This window comes from Bos mutus, chromosome 1 (assembly GCF_027580195.1).
Source record: "Bos mutus isolate GX-2022 chromosome 1, NWIPB_WYAK_1.1, whole genome shotgun sequence".
Taxonomy (NCBI): Eukaryota; Metazoa; Chordata; class Mammalia; order Artiodactyla; family Bovidae; genus Bos; species Bos mutus.
Window position 1 is genome coordinate 152,089,874 of NC_091617.1, and position 27,557 is coordinate 152,117,430.

General features: G+C 44.1%; 2 protein-coding genes across 7 annotated transcripts in view; both read right to left on the bottom strand.

Moving 5' to 3' along the window:
* The window catches only part of MORC3 (MORC family CW-type zinc finger 3), a 42,531-nt gene extending 32,572 nt beyond the window's left edge, over positions 1-9,959 (bottom strand). The window contains exon 1 of the mRNA XM_005910459.3: positions 9,785-9,959. Coding sequence (XP_005910521.2) covers positions 9,785-9,823 — 39 coding nt within the window. The 5' untranslated portion in view covers positions 9,824-9,959. The remainder of the gene's footprint in view (positions 1-9,784) is intronic.
* Positions 9,960-21,503: 11,544 nt separating this feature from the next.
* Positions 21,504-27,557, bottom strand: part of DOP1B (DOP1 leucine zipper like protein B) — a 133,160-nt gene continuing 127,106 nt past the window's right edge. For 4 of the 6 annotated variants that reach the window (XM_070377633.1, XM_070377625.1, XM_070377615.1 and 1 more), the window contains exons 35-37: positions 27,158-27,319; positions 25,225-25,354; positions 22,575-24,346 (exon numbers count right to left, since the gene is read on the bottom strand). In XM_070377633.1, coding sequence (XP_070233734.1) covers positions 24,092-24,346; positions 25,225-25,354; positions 27,158-27,319 — 547 coding nt within the window. In that variant the 3' untranslated portion in view covers positions 22,575-24,091. The other 2 variants (XM_070377606.1, XR_011465605.1) reach the window with 2 other exon arrangements.

The window sequence follows — 27,557 nt, forward strand, 5'->3', positions numbered from 1 at the left end:
GGAGAAAACATCTGCAGACAAGACACAGTAGTCCTAGTGCACCCCCAACTTCAACATTGGGAGAAAGAAATACCAGCCTATCAAACTGCTGCTGCTGCTCGCTTCAGTTGTGTCCGACTCTGTGAGACCCCATGGGCTGTAGCCTGCCAGGCTCCTCCGTCCATGGGATTTTCTAGGCAGGAGTACTGGAGTGGGTTGCCATGCCCTCCTCCAGGGGATCTTTCCAACCCAGGGATCGAACCTGGGTCTCCTGCATTGCAGGCAGATTCTTTACCACTGAGCCACCAGGGAAGCCGTATAAAATAAGAATCCCTTGAAATAGCTAGACCTTTAAAAAGTAAGACTCCCCTCCAAAAAACACACAAAAAGGGAGATGCAATGAAGACCATATATTTTAAAGAATGAACAGAATTTTTAGAATCAACAAACGGTCCCAAATTTTAAAAATCCTTTAAATATAAGACTTTAAATGTGGACGCCTGAACACACAGACAGTGTTTACCTCGGCTCCCTCTTGGAGCTGCTACCTAACGAAGGAAAGGGAGTGCGGGTGCATAAACACAGGAGAACAAAAAGAACCAAAGCAGTGATTGACAACAGTAGACAAAATAGCAGCTTGGAAACTGGAGAGTACAGAGCAGTGACAACTACTTCAATATCCTGGAAAGAGCTAAACCCAAAGCCTGCAGGAGACGGGAAAACCAACAAGTAGGTCAGAAACCTTGGCAATCCCAGGAAGATTTAGGAAATAAGACTTTTGCTCCTTTGAAGTCAAAGATACTAGATGTCATATGAAAAATGGGAAAGGCTGAAAGTATTTAAAGAAGAAAGATTCCCAGATCCTTTTACCCTGAGCAAGTCCTTCAACTACACTCAGCAAACCATGAAAAGACAAGAGGTCTGTTCTCTGGAGAAACTGATGGCCATGGACTCAGAGAAAACCAAAAACAGGTGGATTAAAAGCAAGCCAGTCAACAGTTCAGAAATAAATAGTCAAATGACTTTCCACAAGGGTGTAAAGACCATTTAATGAGGAAAAGACAGTTTTGCAACAAATAGTGCTGGGAAAACTTGATATCCATAAAAAGAATCAAGTTGTACCCTTGTTGCTGCTCAGTCACTAAGTTGTCTCTGACTCTTTGTGACCCAATGGACTGTAGCACGCCAGGATTCCGATTCCCTATCCTCCACTATTTCCCAGAGTTTGCTCAAGTTCATGTCCATTGTACCGATGATGCCATCCAACTATCTCATCCTTTGCCACCCTCTTCTCCTTTTGCCTTCAACCCCCTTCATGGATCATACCCCTCTCGTGGCGAAGGGGCTTACATAACTCAGTGAAGCTACGAGTCATGCTGTGGAGGGTCACCCAAAACAGACGGGTCACAGAGGAGAGTTCTGACAAAACACAGTCCACTGGAGGAGGGAATGGCAAACCACTCCAGTATTCTTGCCACAAGAATCCCCTGGACAGTACAAAAAGTCATACCCTTCCCCTACACCATAAACAAAAATCAACTCAAAATGAATCAAAGACCTTACCTTCAGGGCTGAAACTCTAGAATCTTTAGAAGAAAACACAGAGGAAACATTTTATGACATTGGGTTTGGCAATGATTTTGACATGACACCAAAAGCACAAGAAACAAAAGAAAAAATAAATTGAATTGTACTAAAATTTAAAACTTCTCTACATCAAGTGACACATTCTACAGAGTGAAAAGGCAACCTACAGAACAGGGAAAAAACCCAGCAAATCAAGTAGTATGCAAAATATATAAAGAATTCTCACAACTCAATAACAAGAAGACAATCAACAGATTTAAAAATGGGCAAAGGCCTCAAGATATTTCTCCAAAGATGCTCAATATCTCTAATCATTAAGGAAATGAAAATCAAAACTACAATGAGATACCACCTCACACTCAAAGGCATGATCATTATTAAAAACAACAACAAAAAACCCCACAACAACAAAAACAGAAAATAACAAGTATTGGAGAGGCTGTAAGGCAACTGGAATTCCTGTGCACCCGACCACAGGACTAGAAAAGGTCAGTTTTCATTCCAGTCCCAAAGAAAGGCAATGCCAAAGAATGTTCAAACTACTGCACAATTGCACTCATCTCACAAGCTAACAAAGTAATACCCAAAATTTTCCAATCCAGGTTTCAATAGTATATGAACTGTGAACTTCTAGATACTCAAGCTGGATTTAGAAAAGGCAGAAGAACCAGAGATCAAATTGCCAACATCCACTGGATCACAGAAAAACAAAGGAATTCCAGAAAAACATCTGCTTCATTGACTATGTGAAAGCCTTTGTGTGGGTCACAACAAACTGTGGAAAATTCTTAAAGAGATGGGAATATCAGACAGACCATCTTACCTGCCTCCTGAGAAATCTGTATGCAGGTTAAGAAGCAACAGTTAGAACTGGACATAGAACAACAGACTGGTTATTGGGAAAAGAGTATGTCAAGACTGAAAATTGTCACCTTGGTTATTTAACTTATCACAAGCTGGAATCACGATTGCCAGGAGATACATCAACAACCTCCAACATGCAGATGATACCATTCTAACACAGAAAGCGAGGACAACTAAAGAGCCTCTTGCTGAGGGTGAAAGAGGAGAGCAAAAAAGCTGGCTTAGAACTGAACATTCAAAAAACTAAAATCATGGCATGTAGTCACATCACTTCATGGCAGATAGGCAAACAACGGAAACAGAGACAAACTTTATTTTCTTGGGCTCCAAAATCACTGCAGGCAGTGACTGCAGCCATGAAATTAAAAGATGCTTGCTCCTTGGAAGAAAAGCTATGACAAACCTAGATAGCGTATTAAAAAGCAAAGACATCACTCTGCTGACAAAAGTCCGTACAGTCAAAGCTATAGTTTTTCTAGTAGTCATGTACAGATGTGAGAATTGGACCAAAAAGAAGGCTGAGTGCCAAAGAATTGATGTTTTTGAAATGTGGTGTTGAGAAGACTCTTGAGAGTCCCTTGGAGAGCAAGGAGATCAAACCAGTCAATCCTAAAGAAAATCAACCCTGAATATTCACTGAAACGACTGAAGCTGAAACTCCAATACTCTGGCCACCTGATGCACAAAGCCGACTCACTGGAAAAGACCCTGATGCCAGGAAAGATTGAGGGCAGGAGAAGGGGACGACAGAAAGTTTAGATGGTTGGATGGCATTACCAACTCAGTGGACATGAGTGTGAACCAACTCCGGGAGATAGTGAAGGACAGGGAAACCTGGTATGCTTCAGTCTATGGAGTCAAAAGGAGTCGGACACGACTTAGCGATTGAACAACAAAAATGGTGAAGCCAGTGTGGAAAACAATATGGAAGGTCCTCAAAAAATTAAATGTAGATTTACCATATGATCTAGGAATTTGACTTCTAGGTATAAACTGAAAAGAACTGAAAGCAGGGTCTTTTTCCCCTTAACTGAAATACAGTTGATTTACAATGCTGTGATAGTCTCAGGTATACAGCAAGGTGATTCTGTCTTATATGTATTTCAAAGTGATTTTACATGTATACATATATATACACACACACATATACACTTTTTCAGATTCTTCTCCAGTATACGTTATTATAAGATATTAAATATAGCTCCCTGTGCTGCTGTACAGTAGGTAGGTCCTTACTGTTTGTTTATTTTGTGTAAAGTAGTGAGAGGAGGGTCCTGAAGAGATATTTGCACACCTGTGATCAGAGCAGCATTATCCTAACAGCCAAAGTGAAAGCAACACAAATACCGACTGATGAACAAATGAACAAATGTGGCACACTTGAATATACAGCGGAATGTTGTTCAGCCTTAAAAGGGAAGGAAACTTTAGCACACGCTACAACATGCATGAACCTCGAGGACGTTATGCCGAGTGGAATAAGTTAACCATAAAGAGACAAATGATGTATGATTCCACTTATATGATGTACCCATAGATGTCAAATTCACAGAAGGTAAAATGGTGGCTGCCAGGAGCTGGTGCAAAGTGGAACGAAGAGTTATTTTTTCATGGGTTCAGAGTTTTAGTTTTGCAAGATGAAGGGTTCTGGAGACTGGCTGTACAACAATGTGGATGTACAAAACACTACTGAGCTACAGGCTTAAAATGGTTAGGACAGTAAATTTTATGTTATGTGTAGTTTACCACAATAATAAACAAAAACCAGGTGAGCAAACTGAACAACGTGACACTCCCATCTCCTGTCCCCTGCTGAGCTACCAGAAGAGCCAGCAGCCAGGATTATCTATGCCATGGCTGGAGACCAGATGCAGAATTCCCCTCTGGGAAAAAGGAATGATTTCTAAAATTTTTATTTGGCTCTTTTACAATTGTACCATGCTACTCTGAACAGCATTTTCCCCCCTCACTTAAAAAAAAATTATTTTAAAAGTTATTTTATTGTTGTTTAGTCGCTAAGTCGTGTCCGACATTTTTGCAACCCTGCAGACTGTAGCCTGCCAGGGTCCTGGGTCCATGGAATTTTCCATGCAAGACTACTGAAGTAGGTTGCCATTTCCTTCTCCATGGGATCTTCCTGACCCAGGGATCAAACCCAGGTCTCCTGCACTGGTGCACAATTGCTCAGTCATATCCGAATCTCTGCAATACCATGGACCGTAGCCCACCAGGCTCCTGTGTCCATGGAATTTTCCAGGCAAGAATACTGGAGTGGGTTGCCATTTCCTTCTGCTGGGATCTTCCTGACCCAGGGATAGAACCTGAATCTCCTAAGCCACATGGGAAGACAGATTTGGGGAATGATAATTCCTTGCTTTTTGACTGCTTTTTTCCCCGCCCCCGTTGTCCTATTGAACTCCTGCATTGGTAGGTGGATTCATTATCACTGAGCCACCAGGGAAGCCCCAAAGTTATTCTGCTGCTGCTGCTGCTGCTAAGTCGCTTCAGTCGTGTCTGACTCTGTGCAACCCCACAGACCAGACGGCAGCCCACCAGGCTCCACCATCCCTGGGATTCTCCAGGCAAGTACGCTGGAGTGGGTTGCCATTTCCTTCTCCAATGCATGAATGTGAAAAGTTAAAGTGAAGTCGCTCAGTCATGTCTGACTCTTAGTGACCCCATGGACTGCAGCCTACCAGGCTCCTCTGTCCATGAGATTTTCCAGGCAAGAGTATTGGAGTGGGGTGCCACTGCCTTCTCCAAAAGTTATTCGAAACATCCTTATTTTCTGGTCTAACATTTTTATTATCTAGGATCAACAGACTCTGACACAGAGTACTCCAACGACAAGCTGGCTCTTCCTACCTGATCACCCAATACTGAAACCCACCAAACGACAAGCTCTATTCAGGTATGAACATCCAGCTTTTAGTGTCTCATCTGGAAACATAAGCACACTTGAGAATGTTAAAATTAGAATAAAAAACAACACACAGTAAAAAGAACATAAAGAAGACAGAGGCAATGCAGTGAACAAAAGAAAACTTCAAAAATACTATGAATAATACAGCCAGTGACAAGAATAAATATTTTGTTGAGTTTTTTAAAGATATTCGGAGAATAAGACAATGTTTCTAATAATTAAATTCATGGTAAAAGGTAGGAGATCAAATGGAGAAAATGTTTTTAAAGATATTCGGAGAACAAGACAATGTTTCTAATAATTAAATTCATGGTAAAAGGTAGATCAAATGGAGAAAACGTTTTTAAAGATATTTGGAGAATAAGACAATGTTTCTAATATACATGGTATAAGGTAGGAAATCAAATGGAGAAAATCTCCCCAAAAGAAAAGAAAAGGCAGTGAGAAAACAAAATGAACAAAAACAGAAAAACAGACAGGAAATTGCTGTCAAAAATCTGAGAAAATTTCCCTGATATTATTACAGGTTTATAGCCTAAGTACTAGAACAATGTATTGCAGGCGTGCTTAGTCACGCAGTTGTGTCTGACTCCTTGAGACCCCATGGACTGTAGCCCAGCCAGCTCCTCTGTCCATGGGGATTCTCCAGGCAAGAATCTGGAGTGGGTAGCCACGCCCTTTTCCAGGGGATCTCCCCAGCCCAGGGATGGAACCCAGGTCTCCCTCATTGCAGGTGGATTCTTTACCATCTCAGTCACCAGGGGAAGCCCAGTATAATGCATAGGACTCTATTAAACAATAAAGCATGCCTTGAAAATTCTGACAAGAAATCACTTCTAATCTAGAATTTCAAGCCCAGCCAGATTATATGTAAAGAAAGAGCAAGGGTAGCATAAACGTATTTCCAAGAAAAGACACATAAATGTTCTTCCCATGTACTCTGTTCTCAAGAAGCTACATCTGTTTTTGGAAAAACGGACAGGCTTCACTGTTAACAGTAACAAAGACAGCAAATATTTACTGAGTATTTATGGCAATCAGAGGACTGTTATAAGACTTTTATGTGTATTGGCTCAGTTTTTAAAGCAGCCCTTTTAGGTGGTAAGATGATTATTCTCTCTTCAGGTCACACATCCAGTTATCTGTCAGACTTTGAACCCAGGCACGTGGGCTCCAGAACCCATGCTCTCAGTCACTAAGCTATTGGTGGCGGCCAAGAGTAAACCCCAGAAGAGGAATATGTGATAGGAAGGAGAAACAAAGAAAAGGGGAAGGAGATGTCCATAAAAATGATAAAGGGAAGTCCCCAACTCACAACTGAGCCAGCAAAAATGACAAAATTTGGGTGTGCTTGAACACATCTGGAAAAAATTTTCCAGTTGTCTGAAAGTTTGGATGAAAGAGTAATCAGTACAGAGAAAAACTAAGCAAACAAATACAAATCAATTACTAACTTCAAGGAAAACACAAAGCTATACAGCAAAGAAAAAGCAATCACAGTTTTGGCTGGCTCATTTCTGAATAATGCTAAGAGTGATAATAAATCATATGGTAATTCAACCAAAAGAAAAAGTGAACTGAAGAGTGTGCGTATGTGTCACTTAAATCTATAGCAGGATTTCTGGAAAACAACAAAATGGTATCAGCATTTACTTAGAATCATGGAGGCAAAAAGCAAAACTTTAAGTTTCTGTCACTCTGCATTCCATTTCAGAATTTACAGACCTAATGATTTTTTTAAATTTGCACACATTATGGGTGTCACTTTATGTTCTATGATTTTTGACAAATCCATAAACAACATCTGAGAGCTATACCAAAGGGATGATCAAACCTTCAAAAATGAAACTATTTATGGGAACGGAAATATCTATTTCACATAATTTTCATGTTACGAAACATTATTCTTTGATCTTTTTTTCCCCCAACCATTTAAGGATCTTGTAGCCATACAGAAACAGGTGGCAGGCTGGATTTGGCCCATAAACTGCAGTTTGCCAACTCCTGTCCTAAAGCAACAGACCACTTGGAATACAGTCCACAAGCTGCAGATAGATTTCCAACAGTGAGCTTCAAAACAGTCCGTATTTGCCACAAAACAAAGATGTAGCACATGGGCAGCTGCTGCACCCGGAGAACCAGCTAACCGCAGTGCCAGTCTCTCAAGATGGTACTGACCCTTATCTTTGCTCTCTTTGTCTTCTCAATCCTGAAGAGACAGAGACAGCAACTTGGGAGGGGTTGGGGAGTGGGGAAGAGAATCCAAGTACAGAAACAGCAAGGGAAAGAAAACAAAAACAAAAACAACCCAGTTCACTTTTCCTCACCAGTTTTCTGGACCAAAATTTGGCCCAATCTGAGGGAAGGAGCGGGCTTCGTAATTTAACAATGCTAAAGTGGTTAGTCGCTCAGTCGTGTCCGGCTCTTTGCGATCCTATAGACCATAGCCCTCAGGCTACCTTATCCAAGGGGATTCTCCAGGCAAGAATAACTGGAGTGGGTTGCCAAGCCCTCCTCCAGGGGCTCTTCCCAGCCCAGGGATCGAACCCAGGTCTCCAGCATTGCAGGTGGATTCTTTACCATCTGAGCCACGGGGGAAGCCCGGTGATTAAACAGTGAAAGTGCAGGTAAAGTCTCTCAGTCGTGTCCGACTCTTTGTCACCCCATGGACTGTAGCCTGCCAGGCTCCTCCGTCCATGCGATTTTCCAGGCAAGAATACTGGCTGCTGCTAAGTCACTTCAGAATACTGGAGTGGGTTGCCATTTCCTTCTCCAGGGGATCCTCCAGACCCAGGGATAGAACCCGGGTCTCCCACACTGCAGACAGACTCTTTACTGTCTGAGCCACCAGGGAAGCCCAGATTAAACAGTACCTGAGGCTAACTGGAAAGCAACAGGATATGCCCAGATTCACTCCGGTGAATTAGCAACAATGTCTAAGGCCAGCGGTAAGAAAGAATAAAATTGCTCTCTGTATTCCATCTACTAAATACAAGCTCATTCAATAAACCACTTAGGAACCAAGGAGCCTTTATTAAAGATATGTAAAGAATACTCATAAACCAATTTAAAAGTTCCCCTCAAAAGAAACAGAAAATAGAAAAATGGGCAAGGAATATGCAGGGCTGTTTTTTTTTTCTTTATACGAAGGTTTCTTTTAACCCAAAATCAAAAGGGTGAATGAAGTGTGACAAACTTTCAGCTTCTCAGTCAAACGTAAAGCAAAATTTCACACTCATCAGGAAAAAATGTTAAAAGTCAGAAGACAGCAGGGGTCTGTTAGGAATCTCGCCAAATGGAAGTCAAAAGGCAAAAATACCATTTTAAAGCAATGCTATTACCATTCGAATAATGAGACTGGCACAGCCATTCTCTGGCCTGAGCAAACACCCTGATGAGAAGAGGTATATTTTTGCATAACAAGGCCAACTTTTTCAGGAGAATCGGGTAGGGGTTCTCTGCCACACTCTTGAGGCAGAGAAAATTTCATTTATTGTGTGGCTGCCCCCCCGGAAAAAAACAAAAACAAAAACGCACAGGTATAAAACACGCTCAAGGATTTCCAAGAGGCCGAGAAGCTCCGGAACGAGACACCGCCAGGAGACGAGACGGGGCAAACCGGGAGAGCTCGGTGACCACCTAGGAGCGATCTGGATTCCCGATGGATGAAGTGGAGGGAAAAGTGAAGTCGCTCAGTCGTGTCCGACTCTTGGCGACCCCGTGGGCTGTACAGCCTACGAGGCTCCTCCGTCCATGGGATTTCCCAGGCGAGAGTACTGGACTGGGTTGCCATTCCCTTTCTCCAGGGGAATCTTCCCACCCAGGGATCGAACCCGGGCCTCCTGCATTGCGAGCGGACGCTCCGACCGTCTCAGCCACCCAGGGAAGCAGGAGGGAAGGCGGCAGGAATTGAAATGAATGAGGAAGACGAGTCCCAGCTCGCAGCACCCCGGGGCCAGCCGCCAGGACGTCAAGGCCGCGGGGCATTTCTGGCCGCCGACGGCCACTCCCCCCGCAGTCCGGGACGCTCCGGGGGCCCGCAGAGGCCGGGAACGGGTCAGGGGCCCCCGGGGGCCGAGGGGCGGGCTGGCCGCCGAGGCCTCGCCCTCGGACGACAGCTGCGGGGCAAACCGGGGGAGGGAGCCAAGGAGGAGGGGCCTCCCCGCCCCGAAGCCGCGGAGGCGAAACAGAAACCCAAACCCGAGGAAACGAAACGAGACGCGGCCCGGCCCTGCCCCGCCGCCGCGCGTCTCAGCCGTCGGGTGCGAGATGGCCGCCGCCGCCTGCCCCGGCCCCGCCGCGGCCCCAAGCCGCCGCGCCGGGCCGACGAGCCGCCCCCGCCCACCGCCGGCCTCTCCCCCCTCGCGCCTCGCTTGCCCGCCTGCCCGCCCTCCTGGGACATGGCCCGCTCCACCCCTCGCGGCTGCTCACCGCGCTGAGGCGGATCCCGCTGGGTGGCTGCGTCGCCATCTTGAGCGAGTTACAAAGCCAGGACCGGCCTCAGCCGCAATCAGACTGGGAGGTGGCGGCGGAGCGCCCGCCTACTTCCGGGGCGGGGCGCGCGTAGCTGACCCCGCCCCCCGACTTCCGCCTCCCGGCGCCTTGTAGTTGGGAGCGTAGGGCAGGTAAATTCCCCCGGGGGTTTAAGGAAGCAGGGACAGCTAGAGAGGTGGGTGGGCTTCAGGCTCCGGGCGGGGGCCCTGCAGAGTAAGGCGCATGCGTAAGGCTCAACCTGGTGACTGTAGTAACTGAACCTACAGGCTTTGCCAAACAGTAATCGGTATTTTGTTGTTCACTCGCTCAGTCGTATCCGACTCTTTACGACCCCATGGACTGCAGCACACCAGGCGTCCCTGTTCATCACCATCCCCTGGAGTTTGCTCAAACTCATGTCCATTGAGTCAGTGATGCCATCCAGCCATCTCATCCTCTGTCGTCCCCTTCTCCCGCCTTCAATCTTCTCCAACATCAGGATCTTTTCCAGTAAGTCGGCTCTTTGCATCAGGTGGCCAAAGGATTGAGCTTCAGCTTCAGCATCAGTCCTTCCAATGAATAGTCAGGATTGATTTTCTTTGGGATTGACCGGTTTGATTTCCTTGCAGTCCAGGGGACTCAAACATCTTCAGCAGCACAGTTCTAAAGCATCAGTTCTTTGGTGCTCAGCCTCTCACATCCGTACCTGACTACTGGAAAAACCGTAGCTTTGACTAGACGGACCTTTGTAGGCGCAGTAACGTCTCTGTGTTTTAATATGTTGTCTAGGTTTGTCATAGCTTTTCTTCCAAGGAGCAAGCATCTTTTAATTTCTTGGCTGCAGTCACCATCCACAGTGATTTTAGAGCCCAAGAAAATAAAGTCTGTCACTGTTTCCCCATCTATTTGCCACGAAGTGATGGGATTGGATGCATGATCTTAGTTTTCTGAATGTTGAGTTTTAAGCCAGCTTTCTCACTTTCTTCTTTCACCTTCATCAAGAGGCTCTTTAATTCCTCCTTGCTTTCTGCCATAAGGGTGGTGTCTTCTGCATATCTGAGATTATATTTCTCCTGATTAATTGATATTAATCAGTATGGAGGCTGCAAATAATAAAGAGCTCTGTCTGGGGTCTTGGGGATTACAACTGGGGATACACAGGTTCTAGCAAAATAGAATGGGGAAGAGAAAGAGTCAGGGGGTTATAAAGGCAAAATCCACAAGTTTTGTTAAAGTTGTATTGCAGGAATTATGATTGACTTTGATAGTAAAAGAAAATATTCGTCCTTAAGGGATGGATTTGTCACCAGTTATTTAGGGTATGGGCCAGATAAGTGTCTTGAATTTCTGGAACCCTATGCAAATGTTCTGGATATCTTTGTTAGACGATAAGTGGTCAAAAGGTCAGATTCAGTCTGGGCAGAGACATAAGTCACTTCCTCAATGGCCTCTGGCTCCACTCTGGAGAGTTCTTTTAGCAGTACAAAACTGACTCTTTTTTGATTTTCCTTTTGCAGCTTGAGGTCCCCAAGTTTGAAGACAGGTGCCATGGGTGTTGGTGACCCAAAAAGGTGCACTTGAAGTGCTTGACTGGGCTGGACGTGAATTACACTGAAGAAAGCCGTCTCATGCCCGCCAGTGTCATCATGTTGTGAAACTTTAATGAGATGAGGTGACTCAGATGGTGAAGAATCTGCCTGCAAGACAGGAGACCTGGGTTCAAACCCTGGGTAGGGAAGATCCCCTGGAGAAGAGAATGGCAACACACTCCAGTATTCTCGCCTGGAGAATCCCATGGACGGAGAAGCCTGGTGGGCTACAGTCTATGGGGTCGCAAAGAGTTGGATATGACTGAGTGACTAACACTTAATGAGATGAAGACTTGTACTTTGGGGATTTGCCTAAAAAATTATCACCCTTCATCCTGATAAACAGAATCCTTTCTCATATGCAGTTTAGTCCTTTTGCTCCTGTACATGTATCTCTATTGACCTTGAGCTGGGTCCTGGGCTAATTAGTAGGATGTCGGACACGACTGAGCATCTTCACTTTCACTTTTCACTTTGATGCATTGGAGAAGGAAATAGCAACCCACTCCAGTGTTCTTGCCTGGAGAATCCCAGGGACAGGGGAGCCTGGTGGGCTTCCGTCTATGGGGTCGCACAGAGTCGGACACGACTGAAGCGACTTAGCAGCAGAAATGAATAAGTTGGGACTTCCTTGGTGGTCCAGGGGTTAAGCCTCTGAGATTCCTCTGTAGGGGGAGATTCCTCTGTAGGGGGAGATTCCGCTGTAGGGGGCGGGAGTTCCATCCTGGGTGGGAAACTAAGATCCTGCTTGTCAAGCAGCCAAAGAAAAATGAAAGAAATTAATAAGTCAAGGGCTGTCAGATACTGCCCTTAAATAAAGAGTTAAAAGGTTTTTCTTAAAGTATTCACTGCGTTTTTAAAAAATACTTATTTGGCTATGTCAGGGTCTGTCTTGTGGCATGCGGGATCTTTAGTCGCAGCATGTGGGATCTAGTTCCCTGACCGGGGATGAAACCCAGGCCTCTGCATTGGGATCGCAGAGTCCTAGCCACAGGACCACCAGGGAAGTCCTCATTGCATCTTTATAATTGTAAAGGAAATACATTTGCCTTGTAAAACTCAGATAATATGGAAATATAAAACAACACTTACCCTAATCCCTTTACGGGAACATATGAATTTGGTGTACATTACTCCATATTTACTATATGCTAAATACTATTTACAGTATGGAACTAGACCTTACATACTCCTCTGCAGCTCATGTTTTTGTTTTATTTAATTATTTCAGTTTGAGATTTCTAAGTGCCCAAATAGTTTTGAATAAATGAACAAAGGAGGAAATGTTAAAAACAAACAGGACTTTCCCGGTGGTCCAGTGGTTAAGAATCTGCCTGCCAATGCAAGGGATGATCCCTGGTCCTGGAAGATCCCAAATGCCGCAAGACAGCTAGCCCATGTGGTGTCCTAATGCCCATGCTCTGAAATAAGAGAAGCCACTGCAATGAGAAGCCCAAGTACTGCAATTAGAGAGTAGCCCCTGCTCACCACAATGAGAGAAAACCTGCACACAGCAACCAAGATCCAACACGGCCAAAAATAAATAAATACAATCAAAAACAACAACAAAAAAACCTGTGCTCTGTTGTTACCCTTACTATTGACCACTGGGTTCTCAACTGAAAAAAAAATGCACAATCTAAAAGTTGAGAATTATGTTTTATTCAGTGGACATACTGAGGACTGAGGCCAAGAAGACAGCCTCTCAGACAGCTCTGAGGGACTGTTCTGAAGATGTAACGGTGGAGCTAGGATAGGGCTTTTTGCAGAACACCTAGGTAGTCAGAGTGTCAAAAGATTACAGTTAATCGACAAAGGATGAGATGGTTGGATGGCATTGCCGACTTGATGGACATGAGTTTGAGCAAGCTCTGGGAATTGGTGATGGACGGGGAAGCCTGGCATGCTGCAGTCCTTGGGGTCGCAAAGAGTCAGACACGACTGAGCGACTGAACTGAAAGAAAACCAATCATCTCAAGTTAGTGAATTTAGTGCTTTTCTTGATATGAGAAGAGGCAAGAGTCTGGGCTTATTGAAATCAACCCTTTGATGTGCACCTTAACTATTTAGAGCCAGTATCCTATTTTTCCCCATCCTGAATCCCCTCAAGGTGGGCAGTGGCTAATGATTTGATGGCCGAAACATCCTTCCTTTACTGATACAGCAGGTAACATTCTTTGTCCACAGGATAAATGGCATGTGAAACACCACCTAAGTAAGAATGCTAGTCAATACCATTTGCAATGCTCTGGACTGGGTAATTTCTCAGTTCCTTCCAAGTTTAAGATCATATTATTACATCAGAGGCTCTTTCATCAACTGTTTATTGAGAACCTACTTTGTGTCTATCAAAGTGAGGGGGCCTAGAACCCAGTGATGACTAAAACAGAGGTTTCCATTCCTGTGGAATCTACAGTCTCTTGGCTGTTTATTCAGTAAGTTGCAGCTCGTTCGTTGTGAGATCAATTTGGTGAGTCTCAACTGGCACTTTGTTTTAAAAAAAAGAAAAACTAGAATAGCATACTACAGTGTCTGCCTGGGCCCAAATCCAAGTTATTCATTTATTAACCATGTGATGTTCAGCAACGTGGATTTTGAAGTGAGATTAGCTTGGATTATCCGGATGTGCCCTAGATGCGATCACAAGTGTCTTTATAAGACAGAGGCAGAGAAAGACTTGGTCACAGAAGGCCACTTAACACTGAAGCATCTCTCTAGAGACTTGAAGATGCTATGTGGCTGGATTGGAAAGTGGAGAAGGGCCATGAACCAAAGAATGCAGGGACTGTAGCTTCAGAAGCTAGAAAGGCAAGGAAACCCCATTCTAGAGTCCCTAGAGTTTACAGAGAGAATGAGTCTCTGCAGACACCTTGGTTTCAGCTCGTTTTGGACCTCTGGCTTCCAGAACTCTAGGTTCTGAATACATTCCTGCAGTTTGAAGACACGAAATTACAGTAATTTGTTAGAACAGCAACAGGAATAGACAGTAGTCTATTCATGTAGAAGCAAATACTTACCTGTACATACAAATTGTTGCCTCCCCCTCCCAAAAGTTTTTTAACCCAGTTGCGCATACTGCAGAGTTCTGCATTCTCAAGGCTTACTCATATGAAAGAAATGTGAGGCAGACATGTACGGACTAAACTTAAACCACATTGGTATAAAAGGGGCTTTTTCAGGAAAGTAAATGCTTTTGCTTATGTCAGATGAACTCAGCTGACATTTTAAAAAATGTCAAAGCTGAGGTTGATATGATTTTAATGGTTAAAAACTACCTTCTTTGGGGAGTGCTGAATGTTTGTATCCCCCATCTCTGCAAAAAAATCCATGTTACCTAGCCCCGCCATGTGATGGCATTTGGAGGTGGGGCCTTTGGGAGGATAATTAGGTCAAGAGGGTGGGTCCCTCATTAATGGGATTAAAGTGTGAAAGTGTTAGTCACTCAGTCCCGTGGAGTCCAACTCTTTGCAATCCCATAGACTGTAGCCCCCCAGGCTCCTCTGTCCATGGAATTCTCCAGGTGAGAATACTGGAGAGGATTGCCATTCCCTTCTCCAGGGCATCTTCCCGACCTAAGGATTGAACCTACATCTCCTGCATTGCAGGTAGATTCTTTACCGCTGAGCCACCAGAGAAGCCCATGAATGGAATTAGAGTCTTTGTAAAAGAGACTCTATAGAGATGCCTCAACCAACCCTCTGTTATGTGAAGACACAGCAGGTAGAACCAAGAAAGTGCTGGGTTTTTTTGGCTGCACCACACAGCTTGTGGGAGCTTAGTTCTGTGACCAGGGATTGAACCCAGACCCTGGGCAGATGAGAGTGCCACGTCCTAACCACTGGACCACTGGGAAATTTCCAAGGTGCTTTGACCTTGGACTTCCCAATTACAGAATTGTGAGAAATTAGTTTATTGTTTAAGCCACCCAATCTGTGGTGTCAGCAGCCCAAAATAAGAAAAGAGAAATTTTAAAATTCCATACAAGAGTAAGAATATCAGAATAGAGTAAAATTTCCCACTGACCTAAATCAAACACAATATGAAAACTGGTTGCTTTCAAAAACCTACACAGCTATGCATCTTGACTTCCATGGACTATCTCTCAGAGATCCTTCAGTGCTGTGCATGAAAAATTTCATCACATTATTTTACTGTTTCCTAACATTTTATTATATTGTGTTGTCATTCATGTAGCCAATCTCCTACTGGTGGACACTGAGGTTGTTGCCAAACTTCCTGCTGTTATCAATATTTACAATGAATAACTTGTACATAAGTCATTTTGCACATATGCATGTATATCGTAAATTCCTGGCAGTAGAATTGTGAAATCAAAAATATACATGTGGCTTGTGTGATAGTAGTCCCCTGACCAGGGATTGAACCTGCCCCCTACAGTAGAAGCCCAGAGTCTTAACCACTGGACCACCAGGGAAGTCTCCATCCGTTTTTACTTTTGGTAGAAATTGCCCCCACTTTCTCCACAGAACTTGTACCAATTTATATTCTATAGCAATGGAGGAGAGATGCTGTTCACCTATAATTGATGTTGGCTGCCATGGTCAGTGACTAATATCTCAGAGCAATGTTTTTCTCGTGTTGTAAGTATGGGTATCATTTTACATTTGTAAAAGCCAATTGTGTGTGTGTGTATACATACCCTCTATTTACATCTTCTGCCCCTATTTCTATTCTATTTCTTTTCATTGTTCTTTCAGTACTGAAGAAATCAGTCCTTTGTAATATGTCTCAAATATTTTTGTCTGCTGTCTTTTACATTGCTTCTGATGATTTTGTGTTGTGCAGTTTTAAAAAGGAAATTTACATAGCCAAAACTTATAGAACTTTCTCTTAGGCTCCTAGAATTTATGTTCATCTAAGAAAGATCATCTCCATTGTTGGCTTATTTTTTATAAATACCTTTTCTTCAGTTCTTCTAGCGTCTTCATGTTTTATTCATGGTTTACAATCTTTGATCTGTTTGGGATTTATTTTGGTGAAAGATGTGAGAGATGAATACAACTTATTTTCCCCCTGTTGGGTACCTGGTTCTCCCAAAACCATTTGTTGAATAAGATACCTTTCTTTCCCGCTACAGTTTGAAGTTCTACTTTTATTACATGTTAAACTTTTCTATGTGTTTTGGTCCACTGATAGAATTACTAGTTTATCCTATTGATCTCTTGTCCATTTCTGCACTGGTACCAATTATTTTAGCTTTATAATATAAAGATCTGAGGTTAGTTCTCTCAACTCTTCAGTAAGTTAACATTTATAACTTGATGATGTTGAATTTTCCTCTCCAAGATCTAGTAAATCTTCCCTTTAGCTCCAAGTCTTCTTGTCTGCTTTCGTAGGGTTGTCTTCAAGGAGCTCTTATAAAGTTTTTTTTCCCCCTGTTTTATTATTGTTGTTATTGGAAGATAGATTTTATCTATTTCATAACGGGTCACATATATATATTACATTGATATCAAAAAACTATATTGATGTGTACATATTAACTTTTTTTTTCTGGCTGTGCCACAGAGCATGTGAGATCTTCATTCTCTGACCAAGGATCGAACCCGTGCTCCCCGTAGTCCAAGTGTGGAGTCTTAACTACTGGACCACCAGGGAAGTCCCCATGTTCACTTTCTGTTGAATTTATCGCGTTTAGGCCATTCATACTGTTCATCTGGCCACAAGCTCTACTGCCGCCCCCCCACAACAGTTTTAAACAACTTGTCTTTTTCCTGATGGAATGTATATTGATAGCCTGGCTTAGCTTCAGAAACAAACAGAAAATAATTGGAAGGAAAATATGGGAGAATGTGCAATCAAGGGCTTGTCAGTTACAGTGGTGCCTTTACTACAACACAAAGCTCCCCGAGCATGCAGTTAGTGCACAGTCACGTGCTCCCCCTCCATATGGTATGGAAGCGTTTGGTTGTCCAAGGGTCCAGGAAGAATTCAGCATGAGCCTGGTGAAGTCAGAGTGGGTGGTCCTCACAGAGATGCTGCAGCTGGGTTGGGCTGACTTATGTCATCGGGCAGTGCTGGGACCAGCAGGATGCGGTGGGAAATCCCACCAAGCAGAGCACCCTCCTGTATCCACAGAGGGAAGTGACAGGAATCCCAGCAAGGGGATTCTTAGAGGGATGGAGAGGCCAAGATCGGGGCAGAAAACCCAGTTTCGGGAGCCCACACTCTCTATAGTCCCACAGACTGATTCGTTCAAACTTAGTTTTACTTCCCGTTCTTCTTCTTCCTTCCAGCAGCACCTTGGGCAGATAAGTCAACCTTTCTGTTCTTCATTTAGATCTCTGCCGTCTGCCCGTAGATGCCAGACAGCAAAGGAACCGAAGAGACAGGCTCTGTCTTTTCCACAAAAGGGCGCTTGCCTTGGACCAATTATGGGCTCTGCGTTATTGGGTGTTTTCATAGGGTCCCTCTGGGAAGGTGCCTTGCTGAGCCTGAGGAGGTGTAGAAAGAACCAGGCCTGGGGAGTTTGGATCTCAAAGACGGGTTCCTCTATATCCGTTGAATAAACCAATAAATGACTTGAGCTGGTCTTTGCCAGGTGAAAAGAAGAAAACAGTATCGAGTGGATGAAACAACATATGTAAGAAATGCAGCAGATGAGAAATCCCGAGTGGTTGGAGGAGACAGGAGAGAGAGCTAAGGCCTTCAGGAGGCTAGAAACCCCATCAGGCATCAAGAGTCATTACTTTAAAACAAAATTTTTTTTTTCAATGTGGGCCATTTTTCAACTCATTATTGAATTTGTTACAATATTGCTTCTGTTTTATGTTTTTGTTTTTTTTGGCCACAAGGTATGTGGGATATCAGCTTCCCAACAGGGATTGAACCTCCACGCCCTGTAGTAGAAGGCAAAGTCTTAACTACTGGACCGCCAGAGAAGTCCCAACAATCATTATTATAATTTCAATTTAGGGTAAAACGTGAAGCAACTTCTTTTTCTAAAGCTGAAACACTGAAGGGCAAGTTTGTTCTTATTATTCCCCCTCCCACTTGCTTCTGGTTGACTTTGGGTGGGGGGAAACTTGGGCTGGTACAAATGCTTGTTCGCCAGATAAGGTGGGGCCTGGGCTATCTCCCCTGCTCTCACTTTAAATTCACAGTATTTTAAAACTTTTATTGTGGTATTATATACAAAGCATAACATTTATCATTTTAGCCCTTGGGTGGACAATTCAGCAACATTAATTACATTCACATTGTTATGCAACTGTCAACAGCATCCATCTCCAGGACTTTCTCAACCCTAACTGAAATTCTGTGCCCATTGAACACTAACTCCTTAGTCCTTTCTCCTCCAGCCTGTGGCAACCACCATTCTGTTTCCTTTTTCTATGAATTTGACTAGTTCAGGTAGCTCATGTACGTGGAATCATATTTGTCCTTTTGTGACTGGTTTATTTCACTTAGCACATGGGCTCAAGGTTCATCCACGTTGTAGCTCGTGTCCGAATTTCACTCCTTTTTAAGGCTGAATAATCTTCCACCGTATGTCTACACCACGTTTACCCATTCATCCATTGATGGACATGCAGGTTATTTCCACCTCAGCTGTTGTGGATAATGCTGCCACGGATGTGGGTGTACAAGTATCTGTTTGTGACTCTGCTTTCAGTTTTTACTGGAATTGCTGGATCACAGGGTACTTCTATCTTAAATTCTTTAGGGGACTCTCTTCCTAGACCCGATTTTAAAGTCCATTTCCCCCTTGGCTTGAAGGTAGGCATACTGATTTAGATAGAGGACCACTTGGAAAGAGCTACCAGTTTAGGATGAAAAGTAACCAGACAAGCTTCAGCCTTGCGGCTTCTTCTTTGTTTCCATAAGAGCCATCATCTCTGTGAACTCATTGCTCTGCAAACTAGTGTTTCTCCAAGAGTGGTCCAGGAAGCACTGGCATCAAAAACAACTTATAATACAGACTCCCCCGTGGTTCAGTGGATAGGAGTCTCCCTGCCCGTGCAGGGGTCCCTGGTTCAATCCCTGGTCTGAGAAGATTCCACATGCTGTGGAGCAACTAAACCTGTGCACCACGACTCCTGAACCTGTGTGCTGCAAATACTGAAGCCCACGTGCCTAGAGCCCATGCTCTGCAACGAGAAGCCCCCGCAGTGAGAAGCCTGCACAGCACAACTAGAGAGGAGCCCCCGATCGCCAAGATACCACTGTAGTGATTGTCACAACATCCAGTTGGCCCTTGGTGTAGAATGGACTCCTTGGCTGGTCCAGGTCCACATGACCAGTCTCTCCTTTGATGGTGCTACTTTTCCATGTTTGTGGGTTCATGTAGTCAAAGGTATGGTTTTTCGAGTAGTCATGTACAGATGTGAGAGTTGGACCATAAAGAAAAGCTGAACACTGAACAATTGATGCTTTTGAATTGTGATGCTAGAGAAAACTCTTGGAAGAGTCCCTTGGACAGCAAGGAGATCCTTAGCTAGTCAATCCTAAAGGAAATCAACACTGAGTGTTCATTGCAAGGACTGATGTTGAAGCTCCAATACTTTGGTCACCTGATTCAAAGAGCTGACTCATTGGAAAAGAACTTGGTGCTGGGAAAGACTGAAGGCAGAGGAGGGGCAGGGGATGACAGAGGATGAGATGGTTGGATGGTATCACTGGCTCAATGGACATGAATTTGAGCAAACTCCAGGAGATGGTGAAGGACATTAAAGCCTGGTGTGCTACAGCCCATGGGTCGCAAAGAGTTGGACAGGACTTAGTGACTGAACAACAATTAAACTGCAAATAATACCTAGTAGAAGGCATTGTCTTACATGAGAATTTTATTCCAAAGACCAGATTCTGTCTGGTCTCCCAGGTTGTTGTTCAAAGCTTTTAATTAGAGGCTTCATCAACTGTCTGGACCCATCCAGCTCCTTCTAATTTTGCTGGGCATACACACATACTGGGAAATAAGGCTTGTTCTCCTTTAAGATACTCCTCACCACACCTTGGGAGCCACCCGCTCTGCCATGACCCCAGGGTGGCCAGGTTTGGCAGGAAGCCCACTGGGCAGGGTGCCCTCAGAAGTGGTCTTCCATACCTCGCCACGCAGCAGCAGCCCTCCCGGGGTTTTCCTGTTGAACTCTTCTTGGCACTGGGCTTGAGGACATAGTGCTCTAGACCAAGAGGAACACAGACTCTGTTGACTTTGTAGAATTGGGTAACACTGCTTACCTCCTCCGCAGCTTAGGAAACAACCCAGATGACACAGCGCCACGCCCAGCCCCTGGAAAGCACCCCAGTGGTAACGACCATGTCATTCCCATACATATGGGCTCTGTTCTCACCACACCCCGCTGCAGCCGCGTGTGTTCCAAACCCTGCTTTCTTAGAACAGGGGTTCCAGCTCACTGCTTGCCCCCAGAGCAGTGGCACTTTGGTCCTTGGGCTGGACACCTGGTTTACCTTCTAGGAGGAACTGAGTCAAAACAGTCATCTTCAAAATGGGGTGGAGAAGAGCCTCCATGAGGAAGGAAAAAAAAAACTGGTAATTTTGTTTTTCCTCATACTTAAACAAAAACAACAAATGCGGGGACTTCCCTGGCTGCCCAGGGATTAAGTTCCTATTCTTCCACTGCAGGGGCCACAGGTTTGATCCTTGGTCGGGGAGCTAAGATCCTACATATCGTGTGATGTGGCCAAAAAAAAAAAAAAATCTCCATTTTCTCTTTTATAAAATACACAATCTATGTGGATACTCAGGTCAATTAATGCAACACATAGGCTTGTGGATACTGAGAGTGAGCACAAGCTTCGCTTTCGCTGGTGGGGGTTTCCCAGATGGCACAGTGGTGAAGAATCCACTTGCCGGTGCAGGAGATGCAAGAGATGTGGGTTCGATCCCTGGGACAGGAAGATCCCTGGAGTCGGAAATGGAAATCCACTCCAGTATTCTTGCCTGGAAAATTCCATGAACAGAGGAGCCTGGAGGGCTACAGTCCATGGAGCTGCAGAGAGTCGGATATGACTGAGCACACACACATGCATGATTAAAACTATACAGACCACTGAAGCAACATGGGATGAGTCCAGAGATTGTCATACTTAGTGAAGTCAGATAAAGACATCATATGATATTGCTTATATGTGGTATAAAAAAAAGATACAAAGGAACTTATAAAACAGAAACAGACTCATAGGCTTATGAGAACAAACTTATGGTTACAGGTAGGGGCAAGGGTGGGGGTTGGGGGGAGGTATAGTTAGGGAGTTTGGGGTTGACATGTACACCTTGGTATATTTAAAATGGATAATCAACAAGGATCTACTGTGTAGCATGTGGAACTCTGCTCAATGTTATGTAACAACCTAAATGGGAAAAGAATTGGAGAAAGAATAGATACATGTATAACTGAATCACTTTGCTATACACCTGAAATTAACACAACATTGTTAATAGTATGCTCCAATATAAAATAAAAAGTCAAAAAAATAAGACACAAAAGAGCCCCAAAAAAAGTAAAAAAAAATATATAGATCACTGAGGGAATACAGAGAGGATTAGTTCCTACAACTCTGAGGGGTAATTACCATTGATAATTCCACTTTGTAGTTGAGAAGACTGAGGCACAAAGTATATGGCCAGTCTAGCATGTGGGTAAAACTGAGTCCTCAAACTCATGTCCATCGAGTCAGTGATGCCATCCAACCATCTCATCCTCTGTTGTCCCCTTCTCCTTCTGCCTTCCATCTTTCCCAACGTCAGGGTCTTTTCCAATGAGTTGCTTTTCACATCAGGTGGCCAAAGTATTGGAGCTTCAGCCATCACATTTACAAGACTTCTTTTTTACTGTTTTATGCTAAACAGAGATGTATTATTAACTCCCTTTAAGATTTCTACTTAATAAAAAAGGATTAAATTACATATGGTATTGAGTTGTTTTAGACACTGGAGAGAAAAAAAAAGGAAAAAACAAAATTTGTAAATCTAAGTACAGACACGAGAACTATCTTTCATACCATAATAGCTACTGGTGATATAAATAAGCTCTCAGATTTGTTGTCAGTTTGGGGGGTGCTGTACCATGTGGCATGCGAGATCTTCGTTCCTCCACCAGGAATCCAAACTGGGATTCTTGCACTGGGAACACCGAGTCTTCGCTGCTGGACCAACACGAAGTCCCTGCGTGTAATTTTTAACACATATTTGTATGAATACCCATATATGTGATGGTGCTTTTCGACTCTTTTAGCACCCCACTCCAGTACTCTTGCCTGGAAAATCCCATGGATGGAGGAGCCTGGAAGGCTGCAGTCCATGGGTTCGCTAAGAGTCGGGCACAACAGAGCGACTTCACTTTCACTTTTCACTTTCATGCATTGGAGAAGGAAATGGCAACCCACTCCAGTGTTCTTGCCTGGAGAATCCCAGGGATGGGGGAGCCTGGTGGGCTGCCATCTATAGGGTCGCACAGAGTCGGACACGACTGAAGAGACTTAGCAGCAGCAGCAGGGAACCAAGTGGTTCTGTGTTCCCCACATCCTCTCTTGGGGCCAGTGACACAAATTGCTTCTGCCCTGCTCACAGACTTATACATGGTAGGATGTTACAAGAAACGAAACCAATAGTGTTTGTCAAGTCCCCAGACACCCTTGTCTGTAAGAAAGGATGTATCTGAGAGCCCAGATCAGAGCAGTCAGCATCGTCTGACCTGGAAAGTGATGTCATGGAATGCCCTGGTGGCTGAAAAGGGAACATGAGACAGACAGGTCTGGGAGGCAAGCCTGGAGCACAGGCAGAGAGTGTGCAGGACGCGTGCCAAGTGGACTCTAAATAGGGAAGCTGGGGTAAGACAAAGAGGCTTGAAAAGAGTGAGACGGCATGCTGCCAGCCCCAAGGAGTCTGTGCTGAGGAACCTAGGAATTATTTTCACGAACAGCGATGTCTGCAGAGGTTCAGAGTTCCCAGAGAGGACAGAGTAATAAGAAGAGTCCAGAGTGAATTTCCCTGACAGTAGTTTCAGGCATTAAAGCCTCTGCGACCATGATGATTGATTTATGTCAAGTGGAAAGTGCTGGTTAGGCACATTGCACTGTATAACTGAGGTGACAGCTGTCGGAGGGTTGAAAACGGTGTATTTCTTACCCAGCAGAAGGTGCGAACGCATGATTTTAATTCGGCAAGAGTTAAATACACTGAGATTGTCTTCACGCTTACACCTCTGCTGAATAGTCAAAGGTAACGGGCTATTACTATTTTCAGAAAATAATGTATTTTCATTTTAAAATGTGGTACCAAAATAAACATTTAAAGGGACACATGTATGAAAGGTTAAAAATAATATTCAACGAGTTAAAAACGTTTAGAGAGATGTACTGACACATCTGCAACAAAAAACCCCAACTTTTCAATCTCTTCATGGTTTACTTTATATTACAAATTTTGTGCCACCATTAGATGATATATTAATTTCACTTCTTTACATACATTGAGGAAGAAACACAAAATCAGACCTAAATATATTACAAGGCATTTCAGGGAGGTGTGTTTTGTTGGCCACCAAAAAAAAAAAAAAAGATTTGAAATTTACTTTTGAAATTGAGATAGACTTGTTTAGAACCACTATCCTGGCTCCTTTTCCATTTTCAGTATATCCTGGCTTTTCTCAAGGTCTCAGTAAATGGCTTACAGAAATTCTCCGGTCCAAGGTTAACATTCCAGATGTTCCAAAAAGTCATGTTCAACACATTCTTCCAGTTGTTTCAAGACCCTTGGGTTATCTGCGACAGGAAACTCCATGAGTGGAGGAGGGCCTTGGGTATCGGTGGACAGTCGACTCTGGGTTTTAAAAGCACAGTTTAGAGTCTCAAAGAAGGGCATCAGTTGCCTAACGCTGGAAAGAGAATGCTGGCGCAGCAGAGGGAACTCGCTCTTCAAGGCGATCTCATCTGAGCTGCTGATTTCCTGCAAAAAACCAACGACGACATGCTAAAGATTAGAGAGGCTCATGCAGGTGGTGAAAGCTAAGACATGAGTCCTCTAGGAAAACTCCCTGTCTGCCCTGACGGCAGCAGCGTTAACTCGAATCCCAAGTCCCCACTGCCGTCTTCCACCAGATTTCGCTGTGAGCCATCCTGCTGGGGCCCCTGCCACCCCTCCTGCAGGCCCTTCCTCTGAGTCACAGAGGAACTCTGCAGGCACGTCTCCTTCTACAGCAGGGGTCCCCAGCCTGTGGTCTATTCAGGAACCGAGCTGCAAAGCAGAAGGTGAGCAGTTGAACAAGATGAGATTACAGAGTAGACTGGACATTAGCAACATACTTCGGGTGTCCCTGTCTCCCATGACTCCCAGCTGGGACCATCAGGTTGCAGGAAAACAAGCTCAGGGCTCCCAGTGATGCTGCATTATGGTGAGTTGGATCATTATTTCATTATCACAATGTAACGATGAAAGAAAGAAAGTGCACAATAAAGGTAATGAAACCACCCTGAAACCACGCCCCCAACCCATCCCAGCTCCCTGGTCTGTGGAAAGAGTGCCTTCCACAAAACCACCTCCTGATGCCGAGGACGTTGGGGACCGCTGTTCTGTAGGACTGTGTCTACCCAGGACACTTTGCTAAGAGGATGCTTCGCCTCTTAGCATCCAGGATGAGAAAGTGACATACAAAAGCTAAGACAAAGATGAAATGTATAACCCTCTTCAAGTCTGAACACTTTAGAGGCAATTTGAACCCCGTTCAAAGTCATTGAAATCAAATGGCATATGAAGTACTTCACTTACCCCCTGAGCCCGTTCCCCTCCACCACAAATACAAATTTTGTAAAAAGGAAAACAATTACCCCATATTTTAATTTTAGAAGTTCAAGAATCCTGACAGTGTGGGGCTTGCATTCTTGGTGATCCTCTTCTAAATCTGAGGAGAAGGCAGGGCTTTCTGTGTCCACTTCGGGAACAAATGCCCACCTGTAACTGGAGGAAGAGAATCCGAGGTCAGGCACATGGGCTCACAGCCCACCCAGAGGTTTTCAAATAGCTTCTCTGAGACGTAATTCACGTACTGTACAGTTCACTCGTTTAAAGTGTACTATTCAGGATTCTCTGGTGGTTCAGTGGCTAAGACTCCACGCTCCCAGTGTAGGGAATGTGGGTTCAATGCCTGGTCGGGGAACTAGATCCCACATGCCACAACTTAAGAGTTCACACGCTGCAAATAAATACTTTGCATGCTGCAACTAAGACCCAGGACAGCCCAAAATACAATAAAAAATAGACTGCACCATTCCATAGCTTTTGGTATATTCACAGAATTGTACGTCCATCACCATCCATCGTGATCAATTTTAGGGTATTTTAAAACCCCAAATAGAATTGCTGCTCTCTTTAGCACTCACCCCTCAATCCACTCCAGTCATCCCTCAGTCTCATCCCTCAATCCGCTCCTCAATCGAGGCCACCACTGAACTACTTTCTGTCTGTACAGGTCTTTTTTATTCTAGACATTTCATATAAATTAGAATCATGGTTGTACACGATTACATTCCAACTGATGTACTACATGGCTGTTTGTACCTGGCTTTTCTCACTTAACCTACTATTGTCAAGGCTCGCCCATGCTGTTACCACGTGCTGACACTTCCATCTCTTTGTGTTGTAGACTATTGCATTGTCCGGACACACCATATGTTATTTATCTGCTTGTCAATGGATGGACATTTAGGTTTTCTCTACTTTTTGCCTATTATGATTAGTGAATATGCTATGCATATTCACGTACATTGGAACTCACTTAAAAAAAAAAAAAACTTTTTTTATTTATTTATTTATTTATTTTTTTATTTTTTTAACAACTTTCTTTTTTAGAGCAGTTTTAGGTTCATCCAAAATTGAGCAGCAGGTATGGAGGTTTCCCATTTGCCCCCTGCCCCTTCTCTACTAGGCTGAGCCTCCCTGTCAACACTCCCACCGGAAGGGTACATGTTACAATCGATGAACTGACACTGGCTCACCACCATCACCCCATGTCCAGAGTTAAGCTTAGGGTTCACTCTTGGAGCTGCATCTTCCATCGGCTTGGACAAGTGTGTAACGACATGTGTTCACAGTATAGTAGACACACAATCGCACACAATCATCTCACTGCCCTGAAAATCCTGTGCCCCGCCTCCCTGTCCACTCCTGGGACACGCTCATCTGTTCACTGTCTTTACAGTTTTGTCCTTTACAGATCATCATATAGTTGAAAACATATGGTATGTAGCCATTTCAGACTGGCTTCTTTCATTCTGTGTTTCTAACCACAAACATTTCTACACGATTCCTCTCTTTAGGGCGACAGGACAGAGAGAAGTGGCATCTGGGGCCAGGCATGAAATGAAACATACGAGCGGCCGTGTTAAGCCCACAGGAATGTGAGCCAATAGTGGCAGAGTGAACTGGAGACAGCGTGTTCCATTTAGTTAATTAAAAACAAAGAGACCAAGAAAAGAAAATACGTAAATGCAGTGAGGATCACCAGCGCGGGCCTCTGTTTTATAACCACCCAATAGCAAAACCCACTGAAACACACACACGAACAGAAACCCATCCATAAATACTACTGTGAGCCAAATTCACCAAACCACAGATGTTTCGAGTAATCTGAAACTCGGTACTCTGAGCAGGCTCCTCGGCCACTGGTAACCCACATGCTGTACAGGAAAGAACAAGTGAAAGTGCTGACGAGGAAAGAAAGTCACCTCCTTCAAAGAGGACACGTGGTCCCCTGTGACTTACATCTGAAACAGTGGCATCTTGTCAGGTGGAAAAGAGAGTGCTGTGTCTAGGAATTTGCAAGCTGATAAACAGAGGACCAGCTCGCTCTGGGGTATCTCCCCCACCGACGGCCCATTTCCATCAGAGGCTGCAACTTTCATTCTGTTGATTTTGTTGCTGTTTCTATAAATTGGCAAAGAAACTCTTGTTAGAAATTCATTCACATCCAATGTAGTCCTTTTGCCTATGAAATGTCCACAAGAAGGTTTTTTCCTTTTGAAAAATGGTCAGAATAGCTGGTCCCTTCACAACTACTTCAAGAAAATGGTGTTTAGGATGAGCTAACCCTACATCATAAATTGATGTTCACAGTCTGGATCTAAAAAAAAAAAAATCAAAACAAAAAAAATACAGTGATGTC